The following is a 21,761-nucleotide window of genomic DNA, read 5'->3' on the forward strand; positions in this document are numbered from 1 at the left end:
ACTTTTACTTGTAGAGAACATTAACATGAAGAGATTTTCGGATTCTTTCCCCTCATCTGTACCATTTTGTTAACCAAGCTTGCGTCCCACACCCCAACATCCCTCCCCCTCCATCCTCCTCCAAGTACCCATGGAGAAAGGAACACTTGGGACTTTCATAAAATGCTCCAGAATCAACCAATGAATATTATCAGCAGAAACAATTCAAGGTCAGATTATGCAGGATACCCTTTTAGGTTTAGTCTGCATTATTAACATTTTCTCCATCACTCAATCTAAACTATAAACAAAGCAAAGTTTATGAAGCCCTCATTTGTAGTTTTGCTGATTTCCAAAGTGTAAATGCTCACAGTGAAAATTTAATAGTCTTTCAGGAGCTGATTCAGCTGACTTCAGTGAATAACTGGCAAATGTTCAAATGATTTTTTAAAACTCTAAGCTCTTTTTCTTCTTTCCTTTCCTTTCCTTTCCTTTCCTTTCCTTTCCTTTCCTTTCCTTTCCTTTCCTTTCCTTTCCTTTCCTTTCCTTTCCTTTCCTTTCCTTTCCTTTCCTTTCCTTTCCTTTCCTTTCCTTTCCTTTCCTTTCCTTTCCTTTCCTTTCCTTTCCTTTCCTTTCCTTTCCTTTCCTTTCCTTTCCTTTCCTTTCCTTTCCTTTCCTTTCCTTTCCTTTCCTTTCCTTTCCTTTCCTTTCCTTTCCTTTCCTTTCCTTTTTTTCCTCTTACCAATTTCTTTGGTCCTTTGGAGTTGTCATCTAGAGCAGTGGCACTCCCTGGGATCAGTGGCCAAAGCAACCAGAGTCTTGGGGCTCTGTGTAGGTTTGTTGTATGTAGCTCTGTGTGGAGGCCTTGAGAAAAGCACTGAGCCCCTTTCCTTAATTAAAGAGTGTTTTTTCTGACCATTTAATAGTTCGTGTTTTTTCCAGTTTAACAATACCAAATCATAAATTGTCTTTTCTAAAGGCTTATGTCAAATACATTGAAAATTGAGTAGAGTTGGATACTGGAAGGAACAGGAGTAACTCTCATCTGCTGCCCTACCCCACAACTCAGCTCTGGGATTTCCCAGGTTCATGAGATACCTAGTAAGGCAGCAAGGACCATGATCTTTAAGAATCATTTTCTAACTTGATTCCTATCCTTCAAATTCTACCAGAAAGGAAGAGGAAATAGGCGAATCTGTATAGGAGAGAACCTCTAAAGAGGCCCCTGAAACTTTTATTGTGTTTTTTGCCTCTTCTAACCTAGCCATGTCTCATTTCACCTATCCCTCCACTTTCAGGAGGAAATTGATAAAGCTGGAAAATGGTGTCCATTGATTCCGATCACAGATCTCAAATTGCTTTGCTTTGAAGGGCCTGTATTCCTAACAGACATCTGACTATGTTATCCTGCAACTCCTGAGCTGCATGTTGTATCTGGGATAAAATAAAAACTTCTCTGTTTGGTGCTCAGAGCTGGGTTTTAACCATATCAGGGGCCAATCTATCTTTCTTTTCTTTTTTTTTTAATCCTTATCTTCCGTCTTAGAGTCAATACTATGTAATGGTTCCAAGGCACAAGAGTGGTAAGGGCTAGGCAATGGGGGTTAAGTGACTTGCTCAGGGTCACACAGCTAGGAATGTTTGAGACCAAATTTGAACCCAGGACCTCCCATCTCTGGACCTGACTCTCAGTCTACTGAGCCACTAAACTGCCTTGCCCCCAATCACCTTACATCAATGACTTTTACCCACTCTAGATGCTAGACAAAGTGCCCCACTTAGAAACCCATAAAATGATTTCCAGCTTCATAATTCTATATCATTAAAACATAAGAACTGATCCCTTTAAAAAATTAACATCTCCTTAAAGGTAGCCCTGAGAGCAGTAAACAGGAAGATACCACAATTAAATCTGTGTGTATACATATATATTTATATATATATGTATACACACAAATATACATATAGAGCTATAATTGTGTATATATGTACCTGGGCAAATAGATGGGATAGATGGGCACAGTGACAGAATGCCCAGCAGGGAGTCAGGAAGACTCCTCTTCCTGAGTTCAAATCCAGCCTCAGATGCTTACTGTGAGACTCCAGGCAAGTCACTTAACCCTGTTTGCCTCAGTTCCTCACTTGTAGAATGAGCTGGAGAAGAAGGAAATGGCAAACCACTCCATTGCTTTCTTTGCTAAGGAAACACCAAAGGAGGTCACGTAGAGTTGGACACAACTGAACAACAACAAACATATTACCTAGATATACCTAATATATGATTACACATGCAAATTAATATTATTGCCCCCAAATGCAGCCTGAAGCAGCCCCAGAGTAACAGAATATGAAGCTACCCTGCACACACAGAGATAAAAGAAAGAAGTAGGTCTTTTAGAGGCTTCAAATGATATCTCAAATCAAAGAAGAGAAATTATCTTTTGAATGTCGTTTATTTTGGCAGAAATGTTCATCCTATTATTTGTTGATGTTGTCCCTAACAGATTTCCTACATTCTGCTATCAGCAATTTACAGGACCAACTACTTCGAGCCATACAATGTCCTGGCAGGTACTACAGACAGAAACATACATAACTTCCTTATGTTTCTTGCTGAAAAAAGACAATCACTGAGAATGTTGTGGCGTTTAACCCAAGTTGAAATAACAAGGCTTTAATGTCTGGGTATAAAAGAGCCGCAATGCTATTTTTACTTGTCAGACAGTTTGCTTCAGGTAGAGACACGCGAGCAATTTCATTTCATTTCCTCTAATGACAGAAGGATTTATTAAATGCTTGCTATGTGTAAGGCACTACAGTAGGGCTCACTATATTTAACTGGTTGGCACATAACTAATTGTGCGGGCACCTCAAATTAACTCAATCATAAACAAGATGATGCTGGGGAAGAAGAAGAAACCTTTCAGGGAATTCAGCAGTGTCTGAACTAAAAAGTACCCAACTGGCTGTTTTGAAGAGTGCAATGTGATGAGAACCCTGGATGTGGAGGCAGAAGATGGTCATATTGGCCACTTACTATCTCTCTGGTAATAGTAATAATAATGAATAATAGCTTGTTTTATAGTGCTTTAAAATTTGCAAAGTACTTTACAAATTCTATTTCATTCAATCCTTACAATAACCCAAAGAAGGAAGTGCTATTATCCCCATTTTACAGTTGAGGAAACTGAGGCAGACTTGTCCACTTTTACATGACTAGTATCTGAGGCTGGATTTGAACTCAGGTTTTTCTGACCCCTACTCTACTTACCTACATCCAGTTTGACTGTTTAAGACTTCCTTATGAATTCTTTGTGCTTTCTGTCTCCAGTGCTTACTATCCGTGTGACTAAATTTCTCTGAGCCTCAGTTTCCTTATCTGTGACATGAAACAAGTGAGACTATATGGCTTCTAAGGTTCCTTCAACAGCTAAATCTATGATCCAATGGCTAGGAGAGATGCCTTCTATTTCCTTCCTGCACTACAGTGGTAGTATTCTAAGCAATCAATCTATTTATCTGTTAAAAATATTTTGAGTGGATGATCAATTGGGAAAGATTTCCCTACTCTTATCAAGACAATGATCTAAAACATCCAAAATGAAAAATGATTTTCACCTCCAGAGAGAGAACTGATAAACTCAGAATGCAGATTGAAGCAGACATTTTAAACATTATTTTTCTTGATTGTGTGTGTATGTGTTTTCTTTTGTAACATGAATAATATGGAAATATGTTTTGCAAGACTATCATGTATTAATGATATATTCTTGCCTTCTCAAGGGGTGGGGAATGCAAGAGGAAAGGAAAGTATTTGGAACTCAATTTTTTAAAAAATGAATTTAAAAAAATTTTGATATGTAATTGGGAAATATTCAACAAAAATTTAAAAATATATTGTTTAAAAAAACGAGTGCCTACTCTGTAAAAGGCACTGCAAGGTATACAAAGATGAATCAGTCATAGTTCCTGCTCTTTAGGAACTTACAGTTTGCAAATAGAATGAGAGACAGGAAGTCCTAGGTTCAAATCTGGCCTCAGACACTTCCCAGCTGTGTAACCTTGGGCAAGTTCCTTAACTCCCATTGCCTAGCCCTTATCACTCTTCTGCTGTGGAACCAATACACAGCATTGATTCTAAGATAGAAGGTAAGGGTTAAAAAAAAATAGAATAAGATGAATGCCTTAAGCAGGGTGGCTTCTATGCAGAAAACCTTCAAGTCTATTTATATCTCTTGCCTCTTCCCAGAATTCTAGGCCTATATCTATAACTTCCTGATATTTATCTCTAGCTAGAAGTCTCCATAGCATCTCAAACTCTTTGTGTATCCCAATCTGAATTAACAGCTTCTCCCAAAAGCTTCCTCCTAAGTTGAATATTTCTTTTGATGACATTCCTGGTCATAAAAGGAAGAAATCTCCAAATTACCTTTGTTTCTTCACCTTCTTTCAGTCCTCACCTTCATGTCAGTTCCCAAGACCAATTGATTGTACTTTGGACGTGTTGCTCATATCCATTCCAACTGGACCCAGAATGGTTCAAGCTCTCATTTCATCTTGCCTAAATGATTTTAATAGCCTTCAAACTGGCTTCCCTTCTTATCCCTCTTCTCTGATCTATCTTTCACATAACCATCCAAATAACTTTCCAACCATAACACTCATGAGATCGTTTGACTACTCAAGAACTTTCGAACTTTATCTTTTGCCTTTTTTTTGGTGAAAATTTTATTTAATTAGTTAATTTAAAATACTTCCCATGGTTACAAGATTCATGTTCTTTCCCTCCTTTCTCCCTACCCCCCTTCCTTAGCTGACATGCAATTCCACTGGGTTTTATATGTGTCATTGATTAAGACCTATTTACATATTATTAATATTTGCACTAGAGTGATCATTTAGAGTCTACATCCCCAATCATATCCCCATCAACCCATGTGATCAAGCAGTTGTTTTTCTTCAGTGTTTCTACTTCCATAGTTCTTTCTTTGGATGTGGATAGTGTTCTTTCTTATAAATCCCTCCAAATTGTCCTGGCTCATTATATTGTTGCTAGTAGAGAAGTCCATTACATTCAATTGTGCCACAGTGTATCTGTCTCTGTGTATGAGGTTCTCCTGGTTCTGCTCCTTTCACTCTGCATCAATTCCTGGAGGTTGTTCTAGTTCCCATAGAATTCCTCCAGTTCATTATTCCTTTTAGCATAATAGTATTCCATCACCAACATATACCACAATTTGTTCAGCCATTCCCCAATTGAGGGGCATCCCCTCATTTTCCAATTTTTTGCCACCACAAAGAGCGCAGCTATGAATATTCTTGTACAAGTCTTTTTCCTTATTATCTCTTTGGGGTACAAGCCCAGCACTGGTATGGCTGGATCCACGGGCAGACAGCCTTTTAGTTCCCTTTGGGCATAGTTCCAAATTGCCCTCCAGAATGGTTGGATCAATTCACAATCTACCAGCAATGCATTAATGTCCCCACTTTGCCACATCCCCTCCAGCATTCATTACTTTCCGTTGCTGTCATGTTAGCCAATCTGCTAGGTGTGAGGTGATACCTCAGAGTTGTTTTGATTTGCATTTTTCTGATTATAAGAGATTCAGAACACTTTTTCATGTGCTTATTAATAGTTCTGATTTCTTTATCTGAAAGTTGTCTATTCATGTCCCCTTGCCTTTTGAATAGGATATAAATTTCTCATTACACTGGTCAAGGCTCTTCATCATTTGGCTACCCAACTGAATATCTACAGTGTCATTATGCTGTCCTCATTGTTGTAAGCAGAATTGCAGTAGCTCAAAAGAAATGTGAGATGTACAAATTTAAAGACAGCTCCTTTTGTGCCTGATTTGTGATAGACTTTTCTAATCTCACATTGGTCTGATTAACCACAGTCAGACACACGGTACATTGATCCTGTCGTTGTGATGTCATTTTGGTTGTCTTCAGGCTACTCTCTAAGCTCTAGGTCTGTTGTGAATTTGTAGAAACAGTTTTCTTCTCTGGCAAATAAGGAAATAAGAAATCAGTGTCTATCCTAAGAATCTTGAAGGCAAGAATTTTATCTTTCTTAACCATCTCTATCCCCAGCAGTTACCAGGAGGCTTTGTGCATAATGGATGCTTAGTAAATACCTTAAATTTGAATTTCTTTCAAAAGGATCAGCTCAAGCTTCATTTCAGATATGATTTTCTCTTAAAAACAAACAAACAAGCCTTTATGAAGAATCTACTAAGTGCCCGACACTGTTTTAAGTACTTAGGATACCCCCCAAAAAAGACAAAACCAATACCTTCAAAGAGCTCAGAGTCTAATGGGGGGAGACAATATGGAAACAATTCTGTACAAACAAGGTATGTTTTGGCTAAAATCAAAGATGATCATTGACGGAAGAAACTAGCTTTAAGAGTGAACAAGAAAGGCATTTTTTTTTTGGCAGAAGATGACATTTTGCTGATACTTGAAGAAAGTCAAAAGATTAGAAGCCAGAGATAAGGAAGAGAGAAGCCCAGGCCTAGAAGAGAGCTAGTAAAAAGGCCTGGATTGTTAGATGGAATGCTGTGTTTAAGAAACAAGGAGGCCAGCTTTATTCTAGAAGTCTTGAAAGGTCAGAGGACCAGGTTATGAAAGGCTTTAAAAGCCAAAGGGATGACATTTATTTATATTTGATCCTGATGGCAATATGGAGACTCTGGATTCTATTGAATAAGAGTGTAACATAATCAGACGGGAGCTTGAGAAAGATCACTTTAACTGAAAGTCCTGGATTCAAATGTGACCTCAGATACTTCCTAGCTCTTTGACCCTGGGTAAGTCACTTAACTCTCACTGCCTAGCCTTGATTGCTCTTTTGCTTTGGAAAAAATAGTATCGATTCTAAGCTGAAAGATGAGGGTTTTCTTTAAAGAAGAAAGAAAAGAAAGATTCCTTTGACATATGAGGGGAGGATGAGTTAGAATGGGGAGATATATGAGGAAAATAGGATAATGAGAAAGCTATTGCAATAGTCCAGGCTTGAGCTGCTGTGGTCCTGCAGCAGAGAGTCAGATGAGAAGTAGTTTTAAAAAAAATATATATATACATATATATATATTACATATATAATATAAATATAAATATCATAAATATAAAATAAAATATTAAAAAATACTTAGTAACCATCAACAGCAAACATTTAAATAAACAAATGGAAAAAAATACTTGCAAAACCGCAAATTCTGCATTGTTTACACTTTGTTAAAATGTGAATTATTTATGTGTGCTAGCATTTATTATGCTTTTACTATGCATTAGGCACTGCTCTAAGTGACAAATGCAAACAGAAAGAAACTCAGATCCAGCCCTCAAAGAGCTTACATTCCAAAGCAAGAAGTCAATGCATAAAGAAGATACTCTGGATAGAGGCATGCTTTTAAAGTCAATAAACTTCATTGGTTTCCTTTTGTTTGCAGGATCAAATTCATGAGCTAGCTACCTACCTTGCCAGTCTTCTTACAGCTTTCTTCCCTATCTTTACTCTTTAATCCAGTAACATTGGCCTCCTGGCTATTCCCTAAACAAGGTACTCTAGCTCTTGGCTCTGGGTTTTCCTCTGGATGTCGCCCAGGCCAGCCTGTAATGTCTCCCTCAGTAGCTCCAGGTACTGATTTCCTTGGCTTCTTTGAAGTCCTAACCAAAATTCCATCTTTTACTGGAAAATTTCTCCAACCCCTCTTAATTGTAGCATTTTCCTTCTGTTAATTGTTACCTATTTATCCCCATCCATAGCTTGCTTTGTATATTTGTTGGCATTGTTGTCTCCCCCAATTAGATTATAATCCAGTCCCTCCTTGAGGGCAAGGACCATTTTTTGCCTCTTTTTATAACCCTGAAGCTTGGCACATGGTAGATGCTTAATAAATATTGACTGATTGAAGTCCAGAGAAAGTCAAGAACAGGCACAAGAGGAAGACAAAGGCGGGCTAGCTTGGCCTCTTCACAGGTTAGAGACTCCACCAATGAAAGAACTTGAGTGGACTTAGGTAGGGTTGAGGCAACTGGTATGGCGGCTGATATGGGCCAAAGCAATGAACAGGGCCAAGTAAGGCCCTTCCTTCTCTCCATGAAATCTTCTTTGATTCTCTCTTCTCTCACAAATCTCCGGACCTCTCCTTTGCCCTTCTTTATAATATTCTGCTTTACGTACACGTATTTGTGTACATGTCCTATCAAACCTTGACCGCATCAGATTGTGAAGTCCTTGGGGAATCCTAATGCCTGACAGAGTGTCTTTCCTCCATCTGGCACCTAAATGATGTTTATTGGATTATGCTGACTAGAATGGAACTGAACTTAGTGTGGAAAAGTCATAGGAGAGAGAACCTTGGCCAGGGACCTACTGGCATTACCTTAAGAGAAAAGCAGTTTTTCTTCCTTTCTTTTTTATTTTTTTAAACAGATCATGACTGGCCCTTTTAATATGCTCAGGCAGCAACCTGATTCCACTTTCCAAAATAATACTATGTAAAGTTTAAGGATATCAGTGACATGTAAGATTATAAACCCTGTGGTCTCCTGGGAGCCTGTTGGCCTTAAGCCACTGGACTTACTGACAGCTGAAGAATTACAGCTTAGGTGCTGGGTCTGAAGTCCAACTGAAGCCTGAACCTGCTGCCAAACTTTAAGGAATGAATATTTACATTTCAGTCGAGTCTGACTGTGACCTGCTAATGTACCCATGCCAGTTAATCACATCCTCAATGGCCACACAAATCCCTTTGGTATCTGGTGGTCAGCTGCAAGCCTGCTTGGCACATGGATATTAGCATATGTTGGTCAATTTTCAGCCACTGTGTATACCATTCCAGAGGATTCTTGGGTGGTCCCTTTTGCCCTCCCTCCCCCAATATAAACCCCAGCTTTGGAGATATCCCCTGCGCAAATCAGACCTTCCCTCTTCATTCCCTGGATTTGGCCTGGGCCACTAGCCAGTGAACCAATCTAAATCTGGTTTCAGATATCTTGGGCTCATTTTAGAATCACTGAATGTCAGAAGTAGAAGGGACTTCCTAGGAATGTCAAAGGTGGTAGGGACCTTAGGACATAAAATGTCAGAGCTGAAAGCTGCCCTAGAAATCATAGAGTCTAACATCCAGATTGTGCAGTGAGGAAATCTTTCAGAGAACTAGAGTCCAAATGGGGAGAAACGATTTATTCAGAATCCCACTGCTAGTTAGTTAGCAGGTGAGTTGTTGTTGGGTCATTCCAATTGTGTCTGACTCTTTGTGACCACATTTGAAGTTTTCTTGGAAAAGGTACAAGAATGGCTTGCCATTTTCCTCTCCAGCTCATTTTGCAGGTGAGGAAACTGAGGCCAATAGGATTAAGTGACTTGCCTGGGTTACACAACTAGTAAGTGTTTGAGGCCAGATTTTAACTAAGGAAGATGAGTCTTCCTGACTTTAACCCTCACACTTTATTCAGTGTACCATCTAGATGCTCCTAGTGAGTGAATTAGTGGAAAAACTAAGGCAAACATCCAGCTGTTAATTTTTAATTATGGTTGATATTGAAATATATTAATTTGGTGGTCACCAGGGATTTAATTTCTAAATCCCAAAATGAATTACTAAAGTAAATGGAATTTGTGGTAGTTTATTTGCAATAGAGGGAAGATATTAAGGAATGAGAGAGAGAGAGAGAGAGAGAGAGAGAGAGAGAGAGAGAGAGAGGCTTCCACTGATACCCGTTAGAATTTCTAAGCCCCAGCCAGGGGAAGAGAGTCTCAAGTTGATGGGCCTTACCTGGAGACTTCACACCTCCAGAAAGGAGGGGTCACTAAGTCAACCTTTCACCAACAGTGATCGTCTAAAAGGAAAAGCAGTCTGAGGTCTCCTGCATGAGTTCCTTCAGGGATCCAGTTCCTCCAGTTCAACTCTGAGTCAGAGTCCTTCCATCTCCTCTAATCGAATCTAGTTGAATATCTTCTTCTGGCCTCTGATCCTCTTTTTAAAGATCTTTTTCTCTTGTGTCACCTCCCCTAAATTTCACATCTATCAATCACAGCAGACACTTTTCTCCAGGACTGCCCACTCTTTAGTTCACATCTTTGGTTAGATTATACCTTTTGGGTTACTTAACACCTTTTTTGGTTGGTTTACCTTTTGTAGTTACTTAACACCTTTTTTTTGGTTAGTTCAACTTTTGTAGTTACTTAACACTTTTTTGTAGTTAAAATGGACAGATCTACTTAAAATACTGAGTTATCACCTTTTGGGGATTAAAATCTAAAAATAGATTGTGGATTACAATTCAATCTTCCCAATAAAGGAAGAGCTAAGTACTTTCACTGTTATAATGAGGGGATTACAATTTAATCTTCTCTATAAAGGAAGAGGTAAATTTCTTCATTGTTATAATCAGGAGAGAGCTAAATCCAGACTTCACATGTTCTAATTTACAGATAAGTGCTCTCTTTACATAGGAAGCTAGTTGGCACGGGGGACAAGAGAATGGGATTTAGGGTCAGAAATAAATGAGTTCAAATCCTACCTCAGATAGTTATTGTTTGGGGACCCTATCTGGGGGTCAGCTAGGTGGCTCCCTGAATTGAGAGTCAGGTCTAGATATAGAATATCTGGGGTTTAAATCTAGCCTCAGACATGCCCTAGTTGTGTGACACTTGGCAAGTCACCACTCCCATTTCCTAGCCCTTACCACTCTTCTGGCTTGGAACCATATGCAGTATTGGTTCTAAGACAATGCAAGTGTTAAAACAAAAATAAAACAAATATCTCTATCTACTCCAGTTTCTTTATCAGGGTTGTTATGAGAATCAAAAGAGATAATATTTGTAAAGTGCTTTGGGAACCCAGAAAGCACTATGTAAAATTCTTATATTTCAACTATACCACCATGCCTCTTTTGATGCTAATTTGAAAGTATAGGATATCTATAAGATTTCCTTGGCTTCAGTGTTTGAGACAGAAGGCCATGTACACCTGGCAGCTAAGCAAGGACTCTCCATGTCAAACCCAACTCTTCTGGCATTTTTTGTGTTCATAGATTTTGACAGTCTCTTAAAATGATGTTGGAGTGCCAAGTTCAATGACTCCATAGCCATCCTTTAAAGCTCATCTCAGATACATTTCTATCAGAAAGCTTTTTCAGATCTCAAAATATTACATGTTTTGTACCTCTCAAATAAGCTTATCGTGGAATCTTGAATACCATAGCCATCTCTGTGTTTGTGCATTATCATCCTAGTAGACTGTGAGTTCCATGAAGACAAAAGATTGGGTCATCTAAGCTTTGATTTTCCCCAATGCCTAGAATAGTACTCTACAAGCAATAGGTGCTTGCTGAAATGATTGAATGAAAGAGTCATCCAATGGATGGGGGAAATCGATCAGTTTTTCTTAGTTTATTGTGGCACCAGTCAAATCAAAGCTGTGAGCATGTGAAACTCCTAATTATTCTTCTCATACCAATTTCTATTCTGCCTTTCTTAGCAAATAGGAATGCTGAAATATCACAGTGGCTATTTTTTAAAGACTTCTAGACAGGTTGATTGGGGCTATGGGGGTGGGGGGAGGATTCCATTTGGAGATGAGTCCTGTGTTTCAAAAGTACTAGGTTAGGAAGGATGACCGGATCGTACGATTCATAAGGGGCTGAAGTGGGCGAAAATTGTTCACCATCTTCTTCTCTTCCTCCCCAAGGGCAGAAAATAGTAGCCTCCGAAACTCAGCTAGCTGTAAAAAAAAAGGACAAGCAACTTGTTAGGACTAGGGAGCCTTCAGACCACAACAATTCATGGACATGGACGCTAAGGTTTCTCGACTTAAATATCCCTGCTTCAAAGACTGCAAGAGTTCTGGCTGCAGTCAAATCCAGAAATAATTTGTGTAATCCTTTGTCTTTTTTAAACCCTTACCTTCCACCTTAGAATCAATACTGTGTATCAGTTCCAAGGCAGAAGAACAGTAAGAGCTAGGCATTGGGGCTAAGTGACATGCCCAGGATCACACAGCTAGATTGTATCTGAGGTAAAATTTGAACCCAGGACCTCTCGTCTCTTAGGCCTGGTTCTCTATCCAATGAGCCATCTAGCTGCCCCCTGTAATACTTTTAAGAGATATGTTATCAGTGAAGAAGTCATATTCTTGAGTACCAAATTAAATAAATTACTATGGTTGTACTAATGAAGAGTTTCAGAATCACCCTCCAATAGTCAAAGGTTCACAACCTTCAAATTTTAAACCTCTAAGAAAGGAAGCCCCTAAATAGCCCCAAAGGATAGAGAGCCAGGCCTGGATTTAGAGAATCTGGGTTCAAATCTGGCCTCAGACACTTCCTATCTGTGTGACTCTGGGCAAGTCATTTTACCCCAATTGCCTGGCCCCTTACTGTTTTTCTGCCTTGGAATCAGATAATTATTATAAATTCTAAGACAGAATGTAGTGGTTTAAAAAAAAAAGTTTAAGAAGGAACCACAACCAACTCCAAATATTAGAAAATGAATGCCAAAAATTGCCTTTACATATAATTGGTTAAAAACAAAACATTACTGAAGAAAAAATTAAAAAGGGAATGACCACCAATCAGAATTACTTTGGGGCCAAATCATGATGTCTACAAAATTTGCTTTTGTCCTTTAGGGGCCTCTTTGCCCTTTCAGAGAGCTCTTTTGCGCCTCTAGGTGTCCCTTCCTTCTTAATTCCCATCATCCTGCTCCCCCAAATTTTTAAAATAATAATGATTCATATTCCTCAAATATCACAAGGTTTACTAGCTATTTCCCCCATAACAATCCTGTGAAGTATACAGTGCAAGTGTTTGAACATCCATTTTACAGGTGGGGAAAACAAGACTCGTAGAAGATGTAACCTGCTCGTGGTTACAAAATAGTTAAGGGTCCAAGCTGTGATTTTCCAGGCTCCAAGTCATACTGCCTCGCAAAGCTAAACATGTCCTGTTCCTCCATAGGTCATATCTAGGCTTCCAAACAAAGGTATTTGGTCCCACCATTTTTTCTTCATTTGTCTTTTTCTTTGGTGGGGGAGAGATTCCTTCCCCAAAATTCTATCCCTCTTCAGTTTTAATGAAAAATGAGTTGATGAATTCAACTTGGAGACTTTAATTACCAAACTCTGACTCTCCAAGGCTGCTGGTAACCCTGGGGGAAGTCAATTTCTTCCTGGAGAAAACCAACCACCACATTACCCTCTACCAATCTTCATGGCACCTCAGCCAGCTCACTGCTATAAGAACCACACAGAAATGAAAGGACTCTGTTCACAAACTGAAGGACTTGTTCATTCATTCAGTTTTTCAGTTTTTCACTCGGTCCACCAGCATTTATTCATCTGGAACTTAAAGGAAGCCAGGAAGAGTAGGAGATAGAAAGGAGGAAGGAGGGCATTCCAAATATGGAGGGCAACCCATGAGAATGCAGAGTTGGAAGATGGAGTATTTTGCGCAAAGGACAACGAAGAGACCAGTGTCATTGGATCTTAGTGTGCTTGGTGGGAAGTAAGGTATAAGAAGGGAAAGGTAGGAAGGGGCTGAGTAATGAAGGACTTTAAATAATAAACAGAGGATTTTATATTTGGTCCTGGAGGTGACAGAGAACTACTAGACTTGATTGAATGTGGCTGTAGGGAAGTGGGATCACAGTCAGACTCCAGTCTCTTAAATATTGGCAGTGTAGAGCCTTGGATCGACCGGTTGAAGCTGCTTTTTTAACAAGATGCCTCATTATCTCCACGAGTATCAATATTGGTGCGAGCACAACATAGACCTTTCCTAGAAAAGTCATGGTTTCAGCCTAAGGTTATCAGAACCTTGGGCCAAGGTTTTCCAGCTGGTTTCTAGGACCTTGATCTGAATAACAAGATGTTCTTCCCCAAGCACAGTTTTTGACAGAACATGATTAAGGTCCTGTATCAAACCTCTATCAACAATTTTTATTTCAAAGTATTTGGTTAGGAACAAGGTAAAGAATACAAAGTCAGGGGCTTTACTGGGAGGCTTGCACATGAAGGACTTCCAGACCAGGACAAAATGAACAGGGTTGACTGGATCCAGAATGCAATGCAGAGCCTACATCAGCTAGAATAGGAGGAGCTTTATATTTATATGAGGAATAAGTAATTTATGTGTTTAGGATATTTAGAAATTTACATGGGCACTTTGATATTTATGTGGGCTATTTATAAATTTATATGAGACATTTATACATTTTCATGGGGATATTTATATAAGAATTTGTATATCTATGTAGGGAATGTATTTTTATATAGGACATATTAAATGGAGCATTTTAAAATTAATATAAAGCATTTATAGAGGGACTTGGATAAGAATCTCACCATATAGGAAGCTCTAGATGGATTTTGACCTATCTGTATGATCTATATGACCTGTATAGGAATCCACAAAATTTGGAGTCTCTACAGCAAGAAAATTCTGGTTCTGCTTTTTTATAGCATCACACCGATCCATTCAAATGCCACAGAATGCTGCTAGCTGACTGGGGACTCTAGGCAATCTGGGAAAAGCTTTATAAGTCAAAATCTGAACCTAAGATGTTAAAGCTACTACTGGCAAGTAAGCTTCCTTGGGTCTGTAATGAATGCATTTTCTTTATGGTTCAGCTATTCATTTGGTTATCCAGTCTTGCCCACTGACAAAAGAAATTCTTCCTAGCTTTTTAGGAAGCCAGGCTGAGATATTCCCCCAAAAGTCATAACTCATTGATGTATTCTCATATTGTATAATTCTTATGCAGATCCTCTCATAAGCTGACACAGGAATCCAACCAACTGAAGACCTTTTTCAAGGTTCTGTATGCACCGGTGAAAACTTGGGTTGCCTACATTTTAGCTCTCAATCTAACTACATGATCTGCTCACTTCCTTTTCCATTCAGATGCTCATATTTTGCATATTGTGGAGACTCTTAAATTTATCCAGGAAATACAGTCAAGGTCAAGAATTTTAAGAAGCTGGTTATACATGTGACTCACCTGATTATTGCCAACTTCAATAGGCTTTTTCTTAATGATCCATGTGACAGATTCTGTAAGAGGTGGGGTGGTCAGAGATCCACCATAGGTCCAATAATCTTGACAGGAAGGCAACAGACAAGAGGGATCAAATCTGTTTAAGGCTACATGGGTGTCCTAAATATATCAATAAAAATAATAAAGTATATTCAAGTCATATATTGATAAATTAAGAATTATAGGAAGCTACTTAAAGGCATAGCAATGTACGTATTGAGTCTTGGAAATGTAATCATCAAATAGAGAAGAGAAAACATATTCACGACATGTCCTACTGATTCTGTTTCTTACATGGTTCAATGTGTACCTGTATTCTGGAAAGAAGCAAGGAGTCCCTCATGAAAACTTATATAACCTTTGAGGTTACTCACTTGAGAATTCCTTATTTGCAAAGAGAAATTCAAGATGGCACCAATCAGTTTTTCTAGTTCTTCCACTGTTGAGATCTTTTCATTGGTTCTTCATTGCCTACTTTTTAAGGGCAAACACCTTAGCAGGAAGAAAATATACTCTCCACTCAATCTTTTATTGAAAAATTAATTGAGAATACTGTAGAGGTGTAGAGGTGTACAGTGCACTGAGAGGGCACTGAAATGGGAAAAGCATTGACTCCAGGACCTTCATTTGAATCTTAGCTCTGCCACGTATTCCCTGAGCAAATTTGGGTAAATTATTTAATATCACTAGATCTCTGTTTCCTCAAATCAAAAAATGTAGGGTTTGTACAAGATTATCTCTAACATCTCTTCTAACTCTAAATCTATGATCCTATGGGATCTATGCTTATAATTAATAAACTGATCAATAAGCATTTACAGGAATGGTACCTACTATGTACCAGGCACTGTGCCTATATATCAAATGTAGTCAAAAGTATGGAAACATTCCCACTACATTTACAAAGAGAAGGGAGATTGTATCAAGGCAAAAGGTTTAGGCACTATCATGAATGAAAAGAGCAATGAATGATGTCAGGAGCTCTAGATTCTAGTCTCAGATCTGCTAGTGACTAGCTATGAACTAAGTTGTCAGTCAGTCAACTAGCATTTAAACGCTCACTCTGTATCAGGCACTGTACTTAAGCACAAGAAAGTCAAAGAAAGTACAAAGAAAGTCAAAATACAGTTCCTACACTCAAGAATCATATGGTCTAATGGAGGTGACAATATGCAATTAATTATAGGCAAATAAGATACATACAAGACAATTTGGGGGGTAGCCCCAGAATCAGTTCCCCTTTCTGAGTTTTAGTCTTTTCTATAAGATGAAGTGGTTGGAGCCATTAGCTAACCTTTTTTTGCCTCCTAGACCCCTTGGGCAGTTTGGTAAAGTCTATGAACCCCTTTTCAGAGTAATGTTTTTAAAGGCATAAAATAAGACACGTAGGATTACAATGGAACCCAAAGGTTAGTGAAAATAAAGATGTAATTTTTTTCCCATCCAAGTTTACAGTCTCCTTGAAATCTATTCAAGGACACTTTGGGCATTCATGGATTCCACATGGATCCCACCTCTGGTCTAAATGATCTCTAAAATGTTCACCAGCTCTCTAAAGTCTCCACAAAAATGCTGCTCCCTAAATGCTAATCTCAGAAGGATTCACAAGATCATGAGTTTAGAGCTGAAATGGACCTGAGAGCTCTTTTTTTTTTTTTTTTAAATATAGATGAAGAAGATGAGGTGACTTACCCAAAGTTAACAAGGTTAGTAGTCATCTTCCCCAGGGCGGGGTGGGGAAAGTTTCCCAGAATTTTCAAAGAAGAAAAAGAGGGAATCCTGAGTAAACAACATTGCAAGAGCTGGTTCTTCAATGCCAGACTTTTCTTTTCTCCCAAAAGGCATTGTGTTGTGGCCTTCTTGTTGGAAAACATCCCAGGTTTAGTTTGGCAAAGAAAAGGATGAGGGCTCTAAGATTCACCTTGAACTTTTGTAAAGTTCTATGGTTTGCTGAGGGGAACTAAGATGTGTGTGGGGAGGGTGGTACTGACTTAATCTAAGCCCCCTTAAGGGTGAGGAGGCCAAAAGGAAGTTCAATGCACAGATCAAACAGTAGCTCTAAGGGAAACTCATGCTTTCCAAAGCTTTAATCCAGTGGTGGCCAGCGCCATTGTTAGGGAAGGTTTATATTTTTCTCAGAGATCACAACTCAATATCACTGTTTATTCACTGCATCTAGGAATCCTTCAGGCTGCTTATACATTTCACTTCTTCTTTGACCCTGAATAAACAAACAGCATTTCTTGAAATTTCCATTCCATCTTCACTTCCCAAACCAAAAGCCCTTTTCAACTAAAATTAGAGCAAAGTTACATGCTCATCTTTGGCATTGTTCACTTGGACCACAGGTTCATAAATTTCAAGTTGAAAGAGGCCTTAGTATTCATCTAGTCGAATCATCTCATTTTACAATTGAGAAAATCAAAGCTATAGAGAGGAGATAAATCATTTGCTCAAGGTCACACAGGTAATAAGAGGATTAAATAACAAAAACAGGATTTAAACCCTGGTCCTCTGTCTCCTGAGCCAGCACACTTTTCTTATGTAACTGTGATCATTATATAGAAATGGTTCTTCTGATTCTGCTATCTTCACTATGCATCAGTTCACACAAATCTTCCCCAGTTTTCTTGAACTTTTCATATTCATTATTTCTTATAGTGTATAATATTCCATTACAAATTCATTTACTCTGATTTTTTTAGCCATCTCCCATTCATTGGGTGCCCACTTCATTTCCAGTTCTTTGCAGAAAGTAACCTATTATCTTTAAATTGAACCAAACTGCATCTATTAAGCTATGATTAAATCAGTAAGGCAGCAATTTTAGGATGCTTTTAGTGCATGATGCAATGGAATAATAGAAGATGAGCTCTGGAAGTAGAAGGGAAGAAAATAAGTATTTAAGTGCCTACAACATCCAGATACTTTACAAATACTATCTCATTTGATAAGACATTTTTTAAAAGGGTTTTGGAGATCATCTCATCTAACCCCTTCAATTTAAAGAAGTAGAAACTGAGGCTTAGCGAGGGAGATTTGAAAGAAAAAAATTTGCCCCAAATCATACTACCAATTATTAACAGAATCCTGGACTTTGGACTCTCTGGTGTTTTTCTGCCAGAGCATTGCTTGTGCATAATGAGAAATAGACATAGCTCAGTAGTGAGAGCAATGGGCCTGGAGTCAGGAAGGCTTGAGTTCACATCCAGCTTCAGATACTTCCTAGTTGTGTGACGATGGGCAAGTCACTTAAACTCAGACTGCCTGACAAAAGGATCTACTGGATTCACTAAGATGGCAAACCATGCCAGCACTCTTACCCAGAAAATCCTATGAGTCCTTATGGTCCAAGGAGTCATGAAAAGTTGGACAGGACTGAATAACTGAACAACAACATGCCTTGTATGGTAACTAGAAATCACAAAAGTGATAACAAAGCTTTCCTTTGGTTCCAAAAGACAACGTAAGTGAGTGAACTAGTATTTTTTAAGCCCCTTCTCTTTGCCAGAGACTGCACTAAATGGATTTTGCTTTCCAAATTATATTGATTTCAAAATGCCCATCTTACCTTATGCTTAATTTCTGGTAAGACATTGACCAACTTCTGCAGCTCCTTATTCTCCACTCCCAGCTATAGGATGCAAATCCATGAAAACTTGAGTTAAAAGTCCTTTTTGTTTTACCAGGAGATAAGAGTAATTTAGCAAAACAAGATTAAAAAATACATACCCATCACATTTAATTTTTTAAAAAATCAATGTCTAATTTTTTGCCCATACTGATTTCCTCAGCAGAAGAGCTATGATCTTATAAGGGTTTACCTTCAAGAATACTCCTATTACAGCCAAACCATTTTCTCCCATTACTGCTTCTTTGTAATTTTGATATTTGACAGAATTCCAGTGTACTAAATGAAGCTGAAATGAAATTGGAAAAGAATTTAAATTTCCTGCAACAGAGCAAATATTAAGACCAGACTTGATTTGAAAGCCATGGCCTTTCTTTGATCTCTCATTTCCATTTCCATATTGTTAAGGTTGATATTTGAAGGTGGAATTTAGAAGGAAGTTAGGCTATTAACCTGATTCTCTAATATACTTATGATCTCTCTATTCAAGGCTCTCTCCACTCTCATCTATCTTCCACTCAAATGATCACAGTTGATTTTCCTATAAAGCACAAACCTGTTCATGTCAAACCCTATTCAATAAACTCTACTGACTCCCTATTACTACCAGGATCAAAAATAAAATCTTCTATTTGCCTTTTTAAAAATCCTTTATAACTCAACCCCTTCCAACTTTCCAGTGTTCTTTCACCTAATTCCCTCTCCTAACCCCCTACTCTTCTGCAATACAGTGACACTGGCTTCCTCACAAGGAGGACTTTTTTTTCTCTCCATTTCTAGACTGAGCATTTCCACTGGCTCTCTTCTCATGTCTGGAATTCTTTCCTTCTTTATCTCTAACTTCAGATCTCAGCTAAAATCTTACCTTCTTCAAGAAACCTTTCCCAGTCCCTTCTCTCTATGATTATCTCCAAATTATTCTATATCTAGCTTATTTATACATAATCGTTTGTGTATTGTCTCCCCAGTAAACTGTGAGTTCCTTGAGAACAAGGACTTTTCTACCTTTTGGTGAGGATGTATTCCTAATGCTTACCACAGTGTCTGGCACATTGTAGGTGCTTAATAAATGCTTATTAGTTTGATCATAAAATGTTGTCTGATAACTTATCCCTAGACTGTAAGTCTAAGGCAAGATCAAATCAGCAAATTTTAAGGGGGGCAAGATCAAATTATCAATTGAGGCAGGATTTGTAAAGTATTTAGTCCAGTGCCTAGCACATAGTAGGTACTTACTAACAATATTTTATTTAGGGGGAAGCTGGGTGACTCAGTGGATTGAGAGCCAGGTCCAGAGATGGGAGGTCCTGGGTTCAAATCTGGCCTCAGACAACCCCTAGCTTTGTGACCCTGGGCAAGTCACTTAACCCCCATTGCCTAGCCCTTACCACTCTTCTGCCTTAGAACCAATATATGATATTGATTCTAAGTCAGAAGATAAAGGTTGTTGTTGGGTTTTTAAAAACATTACTTATTATAAGCCTGAACTCTATACATGGCAGGTCCATTCTGGACTTCAGACCTCAGAGGTCTGAATTCTTTTTTTTTTTTTAAACCCTTACCTTCTGTCTTAGAGTCAATATTGTGTATTGGTTCCAAGGCAGTAGAGCAGTAAGGGCTAGGCAGTGGGGGTTAAGTGACTTGCCCAGGGTCACATGTATAATTAAAATTTTATTACCCTAAAAACTATATTTCCTGGGAGCCCACTGACTTCCTGTCATTACATACTTCCTGTAGACGGGATATTAGGTAGTGGGGTGGAGGGTTCCAGTCTTTTTGGTTTCCTGTTGCGAGCAATGAACAGGCTGATTAGCCATGGGCACTTGGTTTTTATTTTGCTACCTTTTTATTCCTTTACTTCTAATGATCATTAATAAATCTCTTAAAATATAATATTTTTACTATTTGAGATTAATTTTAATTTTTACACACACAGCTAGGAAGTGTCTGAGGCCAAATTTGAATCTAGGACATCCTGTCTCTAGGCCTGGCTCTCAATCCAGTGAGTCATCCAGCTGCTCACCAGAGTTTTAATTCTTGATGGGGCTAAAGGCCATCTTCATTGGGCCTGGCTTTAAGGCATGGATGATAAATAAAGCATTATAGCAGAACTCCAAGTATATTTATTAACTAATTGGGGAAATTTGTTCTTGTTTGTTTGTTTTCCCTTTATGGGATTAAATCTCAGCTCCTGAAGGTCAGTTGCCAGGTAGACAAATGTTTGGGCTGCCCAAAGAACATCTACTCAGAAAATGCTAAAATATAATCTGTGTTGGTGGAGGGAATAATTAAAGCCAAACTTATAAGATCACTTACTCTTGAAATACGTAGGCATTTAAATAAGTTAAATTTCCTGAAATGCTATTAAAGTCCAGAAGCTCCTCAGATATGTTTTTGAACTCCACTTTGAGACAGAATAAAAATTTAGCAAGATTGTATGGTTTTGAAACTACAGACTGGGAAAAAAGGAGTATTTTGGCAATACTAATGGACTGTAAGCTGCTGTACTAAATTGGAAGTTCCTTGAGGGCAGGGACTATGTTAAAAATATCCACTTTTGCATTCCCTCCCCCTCCTCAAATTGCCTGTCTCAATAGAAACTCCATTTTGTTTATTTATTTGTTTGTTTATTTTGATGGTGATGCTTTTAATGGATAGTCAGCAATTGCACAAAATGCATTCCTGCAAACAATCTTTTACATACCCAATAGCATTATTGTCAAGAGAAGAATAAATAAGTAGCACAATTTTGAGCTCAGAAAAAAGTCTACAAAGTTTCCAAGCACCTAAGATATTAAGTTAATTTAAAGGATCTAGAATAGGTTGCATCAAACAGCTATCATTAAATTTATTCTAAATAGGATTAAGTAGAAACTGGGTAGAACTATATAACATTTGTAGAGCTACTGATAATAATTTAGTCAGAATAAAATAATTTCTAGTGGAGGTCCAGAAAGGAGGCTTTTCTGCCTCCTAGAGGACCCCCTAACCCAGGTCAATATAGAGAAACTCCATTTTAAACATTTAAACATTTTAATAATTCACAGATCAAAAATTTTCCAATATTGCTAATTTCCTTCAACATGTAGATTTCAACCTTTA

General features: G+C 38.3%; 1 protein-coding gene across 3 annotated transcripts in view; it reads right to left on the bottom strand.

Annotated features, from left to right (window-relative positions):
- Positions 1-11,371: 11,371 nt before the first annotated feature.
- CA5A (carbonic anhydrase 5A) overlaps positions 11,372-21,761 on the bottom strand; it is a 60,409-nt gene continuing 50,019 nt past the window's right edge. Inside the window, exons 4-7 of one of the 3 annotated variants that reach the window (XM_007477275.3) lie at positions 18,853-18,948; positions 18,600-18,662; positions 14,993-15,148; positions 11,372-11,717 (exon numbers count right to left, since the gene is read on the bottom strand). In XM_007477275.3, coding sequence (XP_007477337.1) covers positions 11,595-11,717; positions 14,993-15,148; positions 18,600-18,662; positions 18,853-18,948 — 438 coding nt within the window. In that variant the 3' untranslated portion in view covers positions 11,372-11,594. The remainder of the gene's footprint in view (positions 11,718-14,992; positions 15,149-18,599; positions 18,663-18,852; positions 18,949-21,761) is intronic. The other 2 variants (XM_007477276.3, XM_007477277.3) reach the window with 2 other exon arrangements.

The sequence above is a fragment of the Monodelphis domestica genome, chromosome 1 (assembly GCF_027887165.1).
Source record: "Monodelphis domestica isolate mMonDom1 chromosome 1, mMonDom1.pri, whole genome shotgun sequence".
In the NCBI taxonomy this organism is placed as follows: domain Eukaryota; kingdom Metazoa; phylum Chordata; class Mammalia; order Didelphimorphia; family Didelphidae; genus Monodelphis; species Monodelphis domestica.